The following is a 17,553-nucleotide window of genomic DNA, read 5'->3' on the forward strand; positions in this document are numbered from 1 at the left end:
ATAACTTGCATTGCTGGAATCCTTGCAAGATAGCATATGATTTTAGTATAAACATCATACAGTTTGCACAGGAGATAACTTTTTTTTAGTCCTTTAGTGCAGTACATTTGAGTACTAAATGAGTACAGTAATATGTTGCTCAAAATTATGGCTTTTTCACAGGAAAGAGTTTGTAGTATAACTAACCCCAGTGGTCATTGTATTCGCTTCTCGTATCACTGAACAATGTCGCTTGTATGGTGAATAGAAGGTGCAGATCCCTTAACCTCGTTTCATTGAATTCCCGTATGAGATCCCCCTGTATTTATTTACACAAACACCTCTGTACACATACAATGTATTACAAATAAACAGTAGTATGCCTTGAGCCTACAGTAGGCATATGCTGTCCAATCTCCTGAATATAATACGTAACTGTAATCACTTTTTACGTCTTTTAACACTGGTGATGGAGGTGTGGTAGGGGATTAGTGGGTCTCATGTTAACTGACTTGACCTGATGCAATGTCAAGTCACCCATTGCCAGGTTGGGGATCAGAGCATAAGCACTTCATAGTCAGAGAGAAAGAATTTCACAGTCACTAAAACAGAGTACAATGTGAACTTTAGTGATGTCCTCTCACTGTAAGGTAAAAAAAAAAAAAACCTATGATGACTGATAAACATTGAACTCCATTTTTACATACATGTGACCAAGAAGAAACAATACCTGGACTGTAGTTCACCAGATGACACCTCGGCTGACAAATGAAGTGAGTGATGCGTTCCATATGCCGACTTGGCCGGATGATAAATATCTTAAATGCAAGTTTGTTTACATCTATGCGAATTATCGTAGATTGGAATATCATGAATAGAGGTTTACCTGTACTGTATAATATTCTTGTGAAAACACCAAGAAATGGAGACTCAAACTGATATACAAACTTTCCTGTTGTATACTGAATATGTTTAAAACTAATTTTACTTACTTAGGCTATCTCACGTGGGATACAGTCATAACTACATAATCATAAAAAAAAATGACAAGAATCCAATTACCTTTTTGAGCAGAAGCAGTTGTATGAGTATGGTGGGCACGAGTGTGTGTGATGACACTTGTTGTGTTCGTGACTGAACAGCAGTTTGTCCCACCCCCTGATGAAACTTGAGGTGTAGACGAACAACCACCTTCTGTGCAAAGTGTATTATTCCTGCTGCTTTGAGGAACTTTAGATGCATGACAAGTCGATGATGATACAGGATGACTGGCAGTGCTTGATGGAGGCTGAGAGCTGGGAAGAATGGTAGTATTTGCACGAGCAGTGGCATGAGAGTCAGGCACATACGGCAAAGATGGGTCCACCATGGTGCGAGTATATGATGGTCGTGAGGAACTAATACGCAGAGTTTCCACACCACTTACAAGGCTTGATGGATCACTATAGCAAAAAAATAATAAAAAATTAGAAATATAGTTTACATACTAATAAATGTCAACAGGTTTATAAATTCAACCATAGAGGCAATACACCCCAATGCAAGTAATGTGTTATTAAAACTATACAGCAGAGTTAATCAATTACTATTTGTGAAGGTCCGGTCACACAAAATTTCCAAAGTGGCAAAGGTCCGGATGAAAGATTTCATTTAAAATGACGTAATAACAAACAAACAAGACTACACATTACGATTCATTTCCACCTACAAGCATTTGCAATCTCCAAATATGTTGTCAATGCAAATGAATTAAAGAAATGAACTAGTTCCCTGTAAAATAAATAAAATAAAATAACAAGGTCACAGTGTGTATAATTTGGTTAAGAGTAACCAACCATCCCACTCTAGTTGAAGAGGGACACTGGGACATGAATAAAAAAATTAACTAATCGTTTTAACACATCAAAATACTGCAGGTCATAGTATGTACTGTGGGCCTTTCATTAACCGATTAATAATCATTAGTGTAAAAAGTGACTTAAACGCTTCTTACCAATTCCCTAAATTTTAGCACAGATTGTATGATAGCTAGTCTGAGACAATAATGATGGTGTTCACTGGTGATGTTGGAGCAGTATTGTTCTTCACTAAATTAATGGTGGAGAAAGCACTCACAGCAGTGAGTGGAGCCAAATAATGTGACTTTGTGCAGATGAGGGGAATTAGCTGGAGACACCTGTGTTCAGAGAGTGATGAGTTCACAATCACCAACCCCCCTTTTTGAAGGTCACATTTTCTTGGGAGTTCAAACTTCATAACTGCAAATTCACTTAGTCACAAAAAAATTATTTGTGGCCCTTTATTCAAGATTCGCAATCAAAATTCGGCTATCTGCGAGGCTGTTAGAAATTTTTTAACTCACCGTTGACAGATGCGCATCTCCCACACACACTCCTTGGTTAGTCAGTTCTCTTGTTTTGTGCAGCACCGTCCTCCCCCTCTCACTGCACCCAGTACATGGATGCGGGTATAAGGTGCTATACAGAGTATCTAGGACACCAGAATTAATATTCAGCACCCACTGGTAAAACTTGACTCCTGCTGCACTGACCCAGTAACAATCAACAATCTCCCCCATTCATTGCAGGCCACTGTATGCAGAACGTCTCCACTTGTACAGTAAATCCAATGTCATAACTTTATTTAATCTACATGGCAATTTCTTTTATGTAAATTCCAACTATATGAATCATCCAGGTATCCAAACTTTGTCCCCTTTGGTCCTGTTCAGCAAAAGTTCTAATTTAGTCCAACAATCCGAATGCAACTGAAGTCGTTCATTCGTGTGTCTACCACCAGTGGCGTCATAACACCTTTGTTCACAAAAATTGCTATGATAAACAAGAAAATTGATACATAGCATATCATAAAATACAATAGCACATATCTTATGCAAAAAAAATTGTTCTTTCTATATTCAAATCATTATCTGGGAGACACCATGCATTTCAGCCAGGCAATCAACCAGGCAATCCTGATACCCGAAAATTCCGGGGATGGGGGAGTTTTTTCCGGGATCGAGAGGTGAAAATCAGGAGCATTTTCTGGAAGTTCCAAGAAAATTTTTCTGTTACCCGAAAAATTCCGGGGATGATGGATATTTTTCCGGGTCCGAGAGTCATCTCGTTACCCGGAAGTCTCTCATTCCCAGAAGTGCTCTGCACCAATTGTTCCAGCTAAGGGAGATATCACTGTAATAAGGAAATACTCCACCTTGTCTTGAGTGGTGTGGTGTGGTGCAAATTCCTGCCATGAGAGGGCTCTGCGTGCTGCCTCTGGCTTAGTCTCACCTCGCTGCATGTGTTTTTTGCTTACCCCATTGTCTCGAACTTTGTGTGTTATGCAAGTACTGTACATGTATGACTAAATACCCCAGCAATACTTCCTCTTCTGTTTAACCCATAAACGATGGCTACTGTTTTAAGTACTGTATACAGTATATTGTCTTTACTGGGGATAGTATGATCTATTAAGATAAAATAAGAACATAAGAATGGAGGAAACTGCAGCGGGCTTATTGGTCCATACTGGGCAGTCCCATTTACACCCGACCCCTATAGCTCATATATCCGCCCAACCTATATTTGAAGCTATCCAGCGTATTCGAGTTAATGATGATGTTTGGTAATTTGTTCCACTCATCCACTACTCTATTTCCAAACCAATGTTTACCTATTTCGCGCCTAAATCTAAATTTGTCTAATTTAAAACCATTGCTATGAGTTCACTCCTGGTTAGATAGTTCCAGTACCTTTGTTATATCACTTTTGTTTAACCCTGACTACCATTTATACACTTCGATCATATCGCCCCTCACTCTAAATTTCATAAGGGAGTGAAAATTAAGATGCTTTAACCTGTGTCTGTATTCAAGGTTCTTAATGACCAGGATTAGCCTTGTTATTCTCCTCTGAATTCTTTCTAGGGATTCTATATCCATTCATTAGTAAGGTGACCGGAACTGAACCGTGAAACCCAAGTGAGGTCTCACAAGCACAAGGTATAGCTTTAGGACAACCCCTACATTCTAGTAACTAACACTCCTTTGTATGAGCCCAAGGGCTTTGCTAGCTTTGTTTCGAGCAAATACACATTGTTGTCATGGTTTAAGATTCCTACTTGTCATTACTCCTAAGTCTTTTTCACAGTCAGCTTTCTCTATAACAACATTGTTCATTTGATATCTGTTTTCTCTGTTTACATCTCCAAGACTAAGTACAGTACTTTATATTTCTCCACATTAAATTTCATCTGCCATTTTTCAGACCATGCAAAAAATTTGTTTAGATCTTCCTGTTGTTTTGCGTAGTCCTCATCAGATTTAATTACACGCCCTATTTTAGTGTCGTCAGCAAATTTACTTATGTTGCTGTCTACGCCGATATCTATGTTGTTTATGTATACTGTATAATAAATAGTAATGGTCCAAGTAGTGACGTTACCCCAATCGGATTTAGTGCCGTTAATGCTTACTCACTTATGGTGTACACTTCATCATAAAAAATATCAAGTCTTCAATATCTGACAAAATATAGTACAGTATTTATAATTGGTATTTTGACTTGAGAATAAAGGACAAGTTGTATCAAAGGTGATGCGTCCCTTTATCTTCTCTCCCTCCTCCCTCCCACAATGATGAAAAATAAAATAAAACAAAGTATCAAGGTGAAGTTATTTACTCTTCTGTATACTTTATCATTTTCATTTTAAAACGCCGTAATGGAGACTGACACTGATAGAGTTTGTTTTACAAAGAATAGGGGTTTGAGTCATGACTTCCCAAACACAGGTGTCTACAGATGGCTGTATTTCTCTAGTAACCAAATAGAATAGGTTTATGGGCATGGGACATCAACATAGTGTGGGCGAAAACAAACAAAAGTTCAAAGAACATCTCGTGCACGTGTTGGCAGGCTGACTGACTAAATTTTTTTGTTAGTCCACAGATATTTCCACAAGCCCATAAGTGTTTTCAAAATGTATTGGGACATCTTTTAAAACAATTAATAGCAAAATCAGTGGCCAAAGCATCAGCCAGCCCCTCAGCCATAGGGGCTGGCTGAGGGAAGGAATGACAACTCAACATTGACTCAACAATTCAACACTGGTGAATAACAGTCTCAATTTATGCTTACTTTCCATAATGAATCCTTATTATGCTTGCTTTTGTCTTTTGGGGGGGCTTGCTTGACAGTGAGCATGAAAGAGATATATCAGGGATACATGTATGTTTCTGGGGGTTGGCTCATCCCTAACCTCCCAAACTTGTTATATTCTTATATGTTTTATTACTTCAATAACAGGTGATTCCTTGTCCATTGACTTCTGGCAGTGCGCATAAAATAATCAACAGTTATAGGGGTGTACCAACTAATCACAGATGCAATGAGTGAGAGAGAGAGAGAGAGAGAGAGAGAGAGAGAGAGAGAGGACCCAAGATATACAGGAAAACTCATAATAATATGAACAACAAAGTCAAAGAAAAGAGTCTGCATTAGCCCCTGTCTAATACACTAATACTGTACTTAAATAAATATGGGTTAGATACATTAATTTTATATAATCACATCACCCACAGTAATTAACTATGAGAAAGTGTCTAATTAAACTGATGCAGGTGACGTCTTTGTCACGTAGCCACAGTGTCTTTCAAAATAATGACCTCTGCACACCAATGGCCAGCATAGGTCATCAAATAACTAGCCGGTTACAGGCAGTTGATCAAGGCATCTGACACGGACCAGTCGTGTTTTTACTGAAGCTCCCCGTTATCTCTGTGAGTCACACTTTCATTGTGCAGAGAATATATTTTAACAATAAAAACAGAAGAGACAATTTGGGTTTGAAACTTTACCCAAAATTAACTATTTGTGTAATTCTGTGATTAACCACAACTACTAACAGGTAGTAGCTGTGTGACCACTCTACAGGATCATTTACCAAGGTTACACAAGGTACAAGTTATTTACTGTACACGCTAAAGTAAATTGTAAAGTTGAAATGAATAAAAAAATTCTAAATAAAATTGATCACACATTACATAAACTTATTTGTAAATCACAAATACCATAAATTATTACATACTCATAATGTGGGATGACTGCTTCTGATGGAGGATGAATAGGGTGTGATCCTGGAGGAGTAAGGGTGTCACCATATACCATCTCCCACTCACGCATCAGCTGCTCAGTCAACAGGTCACTCCCCTATTTGAGGAAAGTTATTATATAAGATTCTCAGAAGACTATCTTCAAAATTAGGGGTACAGTAATATTAAGTAGGAGAAAATATTGAGAAACAGTAGATAAAACATGGGGGTGACCTTGGGAGAGAAAGAATGAGCATCACACATGTACAGGATTTCAGATTATATTCTTTTGTGAAGTAATAATACCTATTACAGTTCTTATATGGGCAGACTATTGTTGTCTTTTACATTATCAACTTTAGTTTTCCTTAGGTATAACTGTTTCATTGTTTACAGCCCCATCCCCCCCCCAAAAAAAAATCTTAATTTACGAAACAAAAGTAAGCAATGAACTATCAAGCAGAGATTGATGGTTAAGGATTGACAAAGAGTCTAATATGAGGAAGAGTCAGGAGTATATACATCCCGTCCACCTTGTTCAATTTTGATCTTTTAAAGTACAGTGGGGTCTCACTTTACACAGGTCTCACATAAGCGGTCATCACTTATGAGATTGGCTGAAATGTGACCATAGTTATAGCTTAAGCAGAAAGCCATGGATAGCACAGGTAGTAGTATAGCATTAATTTAGAGATTCTTTGCTTATTTAACCCCAAATTTAGTGATTTTAGTCAATTTAGTTTTGGGACATAATTGTGTACCATAAGTAATATACTGTAGTACAGTTCAATAAATAAAAATAATTTAAAATTATATCACTGTACCTTACTTACATATACACTGTATTGTCTTTAATGGGAATATTTTACAGTAATCTAATCAGATATGATAAGGGCCTAATGAAAGCTAATAGGTACACCAATTCCCCCATTAACATCCTCCTTAGGCTCCTGAAGACCACGAATTTATATGAAACGACATTAAGCGAAAATGATTTTACCAGACACACAATGATATAAACAAGGGTTATGTTCCTTGGGAACATTTCTGGTCAAAATTTTCTCACAACTTGGCACAAACGTTTCACTTTCAGCACTATCATCATCTTCTTGTTTTAAAGTTTCAAATAAACTTAGAACTTTCACCTGTATGGAGAGCAAAGAACATGGAATATTTCATTTATGTTGATCCTCGATCCACATGTTCGGCATTCTTTCCACAATGCCACTTCTGTTACCAGTTAACTCTGTAGCAGATAATGGAGTACATAACACTTTTTGCACATTATTTGATATTTTCTGCATTTCCACAAATTGGTCTTACCTACAGTTGTAGGCTGCAAGTTGACAGCTCTTGCTATGTCCACAGCTCATTGTCATTCTTCAAATCTATTTACCACATTTAAATTAACTTCTAATGTAATACTTTTCCTCATCTTTCTGTGACCACAACCAGTACTGGTGCATAATGCACATTTACACTCATTGTACCAAGGCTGAAATAAATTTATAATTAGATTTTAAGTGAGCGTTGGGAGAGCAACAACCAACCACCGAACAATAACAAACAAATATAGCATCCACACTGGTTGCTTACACAGCCAGCCGTTATCAACAATCAGGCGCTGACTGCCTACGTAAAGAATTTTAAAATTGTCGTACATCAATCATTTTCATTCATTTTTTCAAGATGTTATAACGAAACGATGTTGACTGAAACAACTTTAATGGGGGAATTGGTGTACCAGAAATGACACCATGTATAAAATGTGATGGAGGTGGGGGGACTGGCCATTGTCACGATCGCAAGTTTATTTGTATTTACAGTACAATATTCATTATTATATACTTGCATGATCAGCCTATTATGGTGTTTGTTTCTTCATAAATAATGTAACATACAGTGTTAAATAATAGAACAAAATACGATATACAATTTGGCTTTAAAATAAAAGGACAAACCAAATCAAAAGGTATTTTTTTCTCCTGACCACTCATTCCCTCCCTCTGTAATGGAGGGGAGGGGGTTACTGACCGTGCCACATTTGCCAGTTTGTTTTTTATTATTAATTATTATATTCTTGTTGATCACCCTCTAATGGTGTACGTTTTATCATTAATAATATAAAGCATTAAATAAGAAAACAGTAATTTGTAATTTGACTTCAAAATAAAAGGACAAAACAAATTAGGACTGGCCGTTGCTGCGTTTGCCATTTTTTTTTATTTATTCATAATAGTACAGTAGACGATCAATTTACCGCCGATCATTTACCTGAGCCAGGGCTTTACCGTGCGTTTTATTAAATGAAACCGATACTTCTATTTAATCGCATCAAACACGTTTGGAAGATAATTAAATTATAAATTTCCCGCTGTCATGCACATGAGAATTGGCGGGTGAGGGGTGATGAGACGGTAACCGATGTGAAAAATATATAATTTAACTCAAAATGCATGCATACAACCACATGGAAGGTGAGTTAGCTGCTCAGCACACACACACGCACGCACACACACACACTTTAAAGTTTAAAATTTTTAATCTCACCATTTTATTGAGTTAGTTGGTAGATATACTGTAAGCTATATAAAAATCGTAGCAACTTTGCAGAGGGAGGCCAGCCAGTCACACGGACTGTGATTGGAGAAATTTACTTTGCTTATACAGTGAACCCTCGAAGATCTGGACTAAAAGAGGGGACCACCTGTTGGGAAAAGTCGATTGTCCGAATTTTCCGGGAAATAATAAATGATATAAGAAACACCAAAAAAACAGTACTGTACTTATGTAGTGATAAACAAATTACCTTATATAAACCAAGCATTTACCTATGATAACATAATAAGAAACATTGTATCATTGATAGAGTGAATGAAATAATATTCCCACAAACAACAATTGTCAACTCTGTTTATGTTTCCCACCTCCTCGGGCACCTGTATCCAAGCAACTGACGGGTCAAGCAACGCCCACGGGCCTAAAATGTTCTTTGCTCTGGTTTGGGAATATTTCTTAGGGAAACTTCTAGGAGGCTTCTTAGCCCAGAACCCCTAAATTTTTTGTCTGGATCTTCTGAAATCTGGATTTTCCGGGTCCAGATCTTTGAGGGTTTGCTGTACATAAATATTTATGGCATTTGATGCAGCTACTGAATTTTGGTATTTTAAAACACAGAAGCATGGAAATATATATGCTTGTACTTATTATAAATATTAAAACTTCAAGTGAATCAAGTGCCATAAATATTTGTAAGCAAGGAAATTGGGCACAAGTGACCCAGCTACACAGCTCATGAACCTAGCCAACCAAGACATTAACATGAGCAATCCACACCCCTGATAGACAGACATTTATTGAGTTACCTGTATATGCCTGAAAGGTATTATAGTTAGCCACTAAACAAGCAGGGATAAAATGATAGTGGTGGTGATACACAACCCTCACATATAGGCAGCGGAAGGAAGTGTTGGTGGTGTGGCGGTACCAGAGCACACCAAGGGAGGCATGACCCAGCAGCAGGTGACGCAAGTTCTCAGCAAAGTTGAAGAACTCAAGAATGCTTTAATGAGTGAAGAGCCTAGCACAGTTAAGACAGTTTGGTGGAACCCTACAGGTAACGTGACCAGGAGTTTATTAAAAGCCGCTGCAAAGCTCTCATCTCCGCCTATTTACCACCTCAACAATGTGATGAAGATTAAGGAGAATCCTGCCACTCTGGAGACTGGTAGTGAAGCTGAGGTTACCTTATATCTGCAGTTGATTTTGATTGCTTTGAATTCGAATCAGCCTTCACCCCCTGCCTCAGAACTTCATCATCTCCCAGAGCTTCCCACACCTCCACTATTACCGGCACAATATACCCGCGAAAATTAGACCCCATTGTATATACAGTACTCAGGGTATATTTATCTGCCAAGAAACACTTCCAGTCAATTTTCATGAAATTAATTAAAAAGAAAAAAGCACTATTCATTGTCAAAATGTCAATGTGGTATCACTCTTAAAATATAAGGTAATATTAATTCGTGTATTCTCACTAATAAAATAACAGTACTGTACTAAATGTAGCTGTAAATGTATTATAACAGTATATACAGTAATACCTGAGGAAAACATAAACACTTAATGGGTAATAAAACTTGAGAAAATGAACAGTAATACACAGCCTGTTAACAGAGTCCATGTACCATCTATCACTCACACATCAACTAGTCTATCACTTTCCTACATACAGTAGACCCTTCCTAGTCGCAAGCTTGACGATTCGCGGTAAGAAGATGGTAGCTATGGTGGCTAGTTTGCACAACGAGTCACCCCACGCAACATCTTGTGTTGTACTCTCAAAACTTTAGTGTTACTGTGTGAAATGGCCCTGAAAATACTGCCTAGTGTCAGTGCTTGTTGCTAGTGGAGTGAAATGAAAAAGGCAGAAATCAGTGATGACCCTGACAAAGAATGTATTAGATAAGTTAAAAGAGGGGATGAGTGCTGCTACGGCTGGTTGGTTGTTTGGTGTAGGGATACAGTAGTACACTAAGGTAGTACAAGTTGTTATTTGCGGTTTTGCCAATTTGCGCCATTTCTTGGAACCTATCCCTCATGAATGGCAAGGGTCTACTGTAATATATTTACAGTAAACCGTTAACTTCTGTGATCTCCCCACACATGTTATCAATATACTGTACTGTACTATACCATTTAGACCCAATTTTGAGTTTGACCAGTTTATATTTATTTAGTACCACACACTTTGTTGTAGTGCACACAAGATGGGAATTATGGGCAAATGTGGAAAAATGATCCAGAGATCTACCATTTTATAGATAAGGAGTCTTAGTCTGCAGCTTGGCATTTCAAGAAATGCACTCACAAAGCCTGACCTGGTGCATCCATACCCTAAAGACCTAAAGCCTTAGTGGCAGTGCACCATCCTCTGATTAGATCTATCCCTACAGCCATCTCACAATAAGTTCTACCTCACACCTATAGCCCTTCAGCGATGAGAAATGGAAGCAAGTCACCCCTGAAGGCAGGAGGCTGCATGATTCATGATGTCACCCTATCTACACACATGGTCCAGGCAGGCCATAAACCAGGCTCCAGGCTTAACTGGTATTAAGTTCCCGGCTCACCACAGCACCCTTAGAGAGGAGCATGGGACCTGAAGTGCCTGATCCATGCTTGTTATGAAATGGAATTTCAGGATCACTTTCTCATTTATGAATGACACAGTAGATCTGGCAACTCAAGGACAAAGGAATCAGTTATTACAGATGGGAGAACAGAGGCATAAACCCCAAGTATTAGCACAACTAGCACCCATTATCCCAGGAACTATGATGAAGAACAAACATCATGCAGTAGGTTCTAAGGTGCCACTCAATTTAACGGCAAAATATCCAGTTATTTCCAGATAAATTCCCTCTTTAATGTGTATAATCCTCCCTGGAGGATTGACTTTACTGCTACATTAAATTTATATCCACATGCAATTAAATACACATACTGTACAGTAAAACCCCCATACTTCAACATCCGCTACGTCAGTACAGCACCGGATAACCATTACGTTTTTTAAGAGTCAGCAAATTAGCACTAAGTCGGCAGGAGCTGAGTCACATGCGAGAACTGAGCAAAATGGCCCACACTGAGCTTCAGCTGGCAGCCCATGAGCAACAGTTTAAGTGTGCCCCTTGTCACAGGTAGACCTTCTGACAATGATTAGGTGTCTGTGAAGTGTTAATTTGTACAGTTGCATAAAGTGAAGTAGTCTAAAGTTTGCAAGAACAATCATTTACTGTGCCTGTGAAGTGTTAGTGTTATGTATAAAGTGTACAGTACATACAGTAGTTTGCCAAAACAATTTACTGTATTGTATAGTGCCTGTGAAGTGTTTCACACAATACAGTATAGTTCATCTGCCTCTCACAAGCTCATCGAGAGAATTGCCCCTTGATGTTGATAAGTGCCGACCAATAAGTAGGCAAATTTGATTACTCAGCATGGTCTCAGCCCCACATGTGCTGAATTGTGGGGTTTTCACTGTCTAGCATTCCACAAGAACAAATAATCAAGACAGAACAAGCTAAAATAAGAAAAGAGAAACAATTCACACCACATAAGGGTTTGTTGTGATGGGCGGCTTTGTGGTAGGTGCAGGAGGAATGGGTCCCAGCTCTTCTCTTGACTGGCCCACACCTACTATGTCACTTCCTGGGGGGGTGCTATGAATGTGAGGGTATAGTGAGAGCTGTGGTTGGGCCAAGGGGGGCAGAGAGTTCCCAGAGGATGGTGGCAGTACAGGCTCCTCTGGTGTCTGTGAAAGTAATTGTTTTTAATAAATATCTTTTTACCTATTCACCTAAAAAATTAAAACATTTCTCATATTCCAAACACATTAACTATTCATGAAGTTTCTCATAACCTCACCTCACAGAACATCTATCAATACCTTCCCCATATCTTCTTGAAAATTATGAGCACTTTATTTCAACTAAAGGTTCCTCTTAAACCTACTCTCACTTCCACAATGAAACACAGCTATAAAGAAGTTACTGAAAGATCCCCTTTACAAAATTTTATTCTTAACTACAGTTAAATGCATAGAAAACATTGTAGAGAAGAAAGAAATCCCATTTTTGTTGCTGAGGAGAAGAGACAATTAACCTGTAAGATCACCTGCTAGACAACCAAGTGGCAAAACCTACACTCTTCATAGGAACACTGGCATTGTTGAGGTAGCTACAATGTTTACTTGGATCAGTGTAAGTGCTGAATAACACCTACATTCCCAGTTCAATTAGTGGTAACAAGGGTAAAACCTAAACCATGACCTGGCAGTGCTTCAAGAGGCCTACAGGTCAACAGACACAACAGGATGAACCTTGAACTACTGTAGTTTGCTTGACATGAATCCCTCAGTCATAAATATGGGACTCACAAATCAAACCTCACATTTTCCAGCTGATAAGGAAACCAAGGGAAAATTGGGGGGTCCAGCTTCATTTATTTCTTCTTGGTTCATGAATGAGGGATTAATCCTAAAATACCAGGTTATATCTGACTACACACTGGGTGACTCATGCTATAGTACACAGTAAACTTTGTAAGAAACTGTACTCGTCAACCATTTTATGGCAAGGTACTAACTCTATTTCCTCCTTAGTACCTGAAGTATGAAGTCTTTTTTAATTATATGATCATTATGGTATCCAGGCTCTTATATTCTGGTCTGCTTTGAGGAACATGCCCAGCAGGAAAACCATGAGGATGCAATACTATGAGTGTCTTGCACTCACAGAGCATTAGCAGGCTGCATTAGCTTATGACAATTAACAATTATATATACATATACTCTATACTATTTACAATTATATAAAAATTCTCTTTTAGTCCTAATCTTACAATTACACATAAATTCTCAGAGTGCCAATTCTATATATGAGGCGCTCCGGACCATAGCCTGCTAAGAGCCAAACATCGCGGAAACGAGTTATACAGTACAGTACAGTATAGTATATGGCACTGTACGGTGATATCTCTGTTAGCCGGAACAATTTGTGCAGAGCACTTCTGGGAATGAGGGATTTTCAGGTAATGAGATGACTCTCTTAAAGCCGTAAAAAAATCCCTCATCCCCGGAATTTTCTGGATAACGGAAAATTGTTCTCGTAATTTCCAGAAAATGAGCCTATTTCTTTCAAGTTAAAGTATACTAGTCAATAAAAGGTAGAGCACCTCCTTTAATTGCACTCAAGTCAGATCAGATGCATTCAACCACCTTGAGTACCCAAATAACATTGGAAGGCAGCACATCTCTCTTCCACCACTGAAGACCAGTGCTCAGTGAAGCACCAAGTCTTACTGTGCTCTATACTTATTGGCTGATTAAAATTGGGTCATATTAGGGCACATCTCACTTGGCCCCAAGTCCCAATGGGCCCTAAACTTAATGGCATATTAAGAGTACAGTGTTTTCTCAATTTAATGAACTAATTTGAGCCACCCCTCTCCATTAAATCGCAATTTACGCTAAACCGAGCGCGATTCCATTTTATTCCACGCCCGCCGCTTGGCGTGTGGGGCTTGTTTACATCCTCGCAATCCGTGTCCTGCCACCACTGCGTGTGTTGTTCACTACTACCTCTCGGTCAACTAACTACTGAGCCGAAAGTCTTTCAGAAGTTTCAGAGAGGAAGTGATGTAGGGGAGAAAGTAAAAAAGTGTAGCTATCAATTGGAAACAAATGGAAAAAACTGAAAACAATCACTGAACCCCCTAGTTTAAGGTAAGCCACGAGTAATGCTTCTAATGTTTCTGTGTTCATATCATGTGTCTGAGGTGTCTCCATAGGTGTGAGCGTATTAATGGAATTAATCTTGACTTAGCAAACTAGTTCACTAAATCAAGTGAAAAATAACGGAAAAAATTCCTTCCGCTAAATCGAGAATTCATTATATCGGATTCTGTTAAATTGAGAGTAGACTGTAATGGCTTATCTTCTGTTAGGTTAAAATTAGGTTTAATTAGGAAATGGGATGACTTGGTATTATATAAACATAATTGTGTTCATCATTAATACCCAACCAATACAACAGAATACTGAAATATTAAGATAATAGATTACTGTATTTCCTCTGTAATGTGATTGTTATCACAGTAGCCAATCACTAGTGGTGTTTATTACACATAAAATTTAAGTATACAGTATTTTCATGAGATGGGATAAATCTGACACAGATAGGGGGGTGGGGGGAGATATGGATGGATATGATTCTATCACATTACAAAGTGAATTCTTTGGTTAAACATAAAACCAAGAAGATTGGAATTATCTTGGCCTTTGGTGGCACTTGTGAGATTGGGGGAACAGTTGGGGTTCAAGTAGTTGTTGTAAGAGATTTGAAGTTAGCAGGTTCGCTGTGAAGAGGATGTGTTTTGGGCTGGAGGACAGAATTTCTAACTTAGAAGTGTGAAGTAACACATGTACTGTATGTGCCCAGGTTTTTTTTTATGTTTCTGGTACTTAAGGTAGACTTGATTGAGTTCAGCTGCCTGTTTGGTATGAAAGAATGAACTAAAGAGAGGGCCCAGATTTTTTTTAATCATAGAATGGAGCATTAATTTTACTTATCTAAATTATTATTATTATTATTATTATTATTATTATTATTATTATAATTATTATTATTATTACATTTTTGCCCCCCAGGCCCCGATGTGGGTATTGACCTGTGCTCGGGTGGGCTAATCCCCTTAAAAAAAAAAGTTAGTTCTATACCAAGGAGAATGGTTTATGAAACAGTGCCAGATGATGTGGATGGGATAAGATTAAAATTCCAGGTGGATTTCTGGTTCAATGGAATGAGAGCTGCTCAGAAGCTTCTTTATACTGATCCATAGGATAGTATAGCCTCCTGCTAGAACACATTGAGCCTCTGGCCATGATAAATGTTGGCAGGGGTAATCTTGTGGAGGATCTTACAGATTACTTAATGATAACTCATGTTATCAAAATAAATAAACAAACAGTAAAACCTTGAGGCTTCCCCCAACAGAAAATATATCTTTTTTTTACAATAATCAAGATAATTCTTACTATGACATATAATACAAGATACCCAGAATCAAAATCAAATACCGACTCTTCCTTCATTTGTTGTCATTCACTCTTTCTTGCTGCTGTAATAGTAATTTCTTATTTTAAATACTGCATGCACTACAGGCATACCTCAATAACTGACGCATGTAGGGACAGTAAAAAGTTGATTGACGGTTAGTGAATCTACGGTTATCAAAGCAATTAATCCCATAAGAATAATAACAAATTCAGGGGATTATGGACAGGCCAGCCCCCCAAAAAACTCCCAACTACTTTTGATATACAGTATCTGCATACTGTCAAGCAAGAAAATAAAGCAGACATATAAAGCAGGCATAATAATCATTAAATAAGGAATATAAAGCATAAATTGAAACTGTTATTTACCTATGTTGAAGATGGTAAAGACAGTCTAGGATGGCAAGTTCAAGTCTCTACCGATCTTTGCTGGTCCACTCTTATTACGCCTTATCACATCACATGAAGCCAGCAGAAGAGGAACTATCACTGGGGCATTTAGGCATGATTGCGTAACAAACGAAGTCGGAAATAACGAAAAAACACCAAGTGTAAACAAATGCAGAGAGGCGGGAGTAAGTTGAAAGAAGGGCACAGAGCCCTCTCGTGGCAAGAATTCACAACATGCCACCACCCGCCAAATTAAAAAAAGCTCTGCCGCTCCTCCCTCGATCATCATATCTCCAGGTTATCAATGGAACTTGCGAGGCATTTCCCCTAAATGTAATCGTCGGTTAATGGGATGTCGGTTTTTGGGATACACCTGTACAGGTAACCCCCGAAATACGATATCCCGAGATGCGATATTTCACTTTAACACCATTTTGCTATGTACGACCAAAACAACTTGCTTTAACGATACCCATCCAATAGCTATCGATATCCATTGGTCGGGAAAAAAATCTCTAGGTGCCAACTATGGGTTGTTTATGTGATATCTCCGTTAGCTGGAACAATTAGTGCAGACCACTTCCGGGAATGAGATATTTCTGGGTAACGAGGAGATGACGCTCTCAAAGCCGGAATAAAATCCCTCATGCCAGGAATTTTCCAGTTACAGAAAAATTTTCTCAGAAGTTCCAGAAATTGCCCATTTCATCATCTTTCGAGCCCAGGAAAATATCCTCAATCCCCAGAATTTTCGAGAATTTTCCAGGTAATGAAAGATGTTCTCATAATTTATGGAAAAGGCGCCTGATTTTCATCTCTCAAACCCAGAAAAAACTCCCCCATCCCCGTAATTTTCAGGAATTATCCAGGCATCGGGAAAATGTTCTCAGAATTTTCCGGAAAATGTGCTCCTTGGAAAATCATTTCTTAAGTCGGAATTTTCCGGATGTTAGCTGTAAGAACGGCAGCCAACATCAATGGATGTTTTGTGTTCCTTGTATTCCTTTTTTTTTTCACATATGGGGGCAGATTAGGGAATCCTTGGCTGCCATTTAAGGGTTAAATGGTACTGTTTTATGAATACTGTATAAAGTAAAAAAAAAAGTGATGGAGGACAAGACCAATAGGAGCTAAAACATTTTACATGGACACTAAAAATAATTTAAAGAGGTTATATTGCCTACATAAAGTATTGTATACAGTATATATAATTTTACATAAAACTTACAGCAGCTGACATTGATGCATTGCAGAAGTGACATTCACAGCTTGAGGGCGGGCGGATGTCTGATGTGGATGAGAGAGGAATTCTACTATTAACAGAAGAGGACTGGGAGTCGCTCATTTTGCCCCGGCCACCAGCACAGTCATCACATGGACACTGAGCTACACCATCTTCTGTATGGAAAAAAAAAATTGTAGCGTAATTATAAAAAATATTCCATTAACACAATAAATGATAGAAAAATCACGT

The 17,553-nt window shown here is 38.3% G+C and overlaps 1 protein-coding gene across 4 annotated transcripts in view; it reads right to left on the reverse strand.

The window, feature by feature from the left end:
* Positions 1-17,553, reverse strand: part of LOC121859263 (PHD finger protein rhinoceros-like) — a 58,584-nt gene that overhangs the window by 21,757 nt on the left and 19,274 nt on the right. For 2 of the 4 annotated variants that reach the window (XM_042356019.1, XM_042356016.1), the window contains exons 6-9: positions 17,308-17,477; positions 12,186-12,386; positions 6,064-6,185; positions 1,042-1,421 (exon numbers count right to left, since the gene is read on the reverse strand). In XM_042356019.1, coding sequence (XP_042211953.1) covers positions 1,042-1,421; positions 6,064-6,185; positions 12,186-12,386; positions 17,308-17,477 — 873 coding nt within the window. The remainder of the gene's footprint in view (positions 1-1,041; positions 1,422-6,063; positions 6,186-12,185; positions 12,387-17,307; positions 17,478-17,553) is intronic. The other 2 variants (XM_042356017.1, XM_042356020.1) reach the window with 2 other exon arrangements.

This window comes from Homarus americanus, unplaced genomic scaffold, assembly GCF_018991925.1.
Source record: "Homarus americanus isolate GMGI-L3 unplaced genomic scaffold, GMGI_Hamer_2.0 scaffold36188, whole genome shotgun sequence".
Taxonomy (NCBI): domain Eukaryota; kingdom Metazoa; phylum Arthropoda; class Malacostraca; order Decapoda; family Nephropidae; genus Homarus; species Homarus americanus.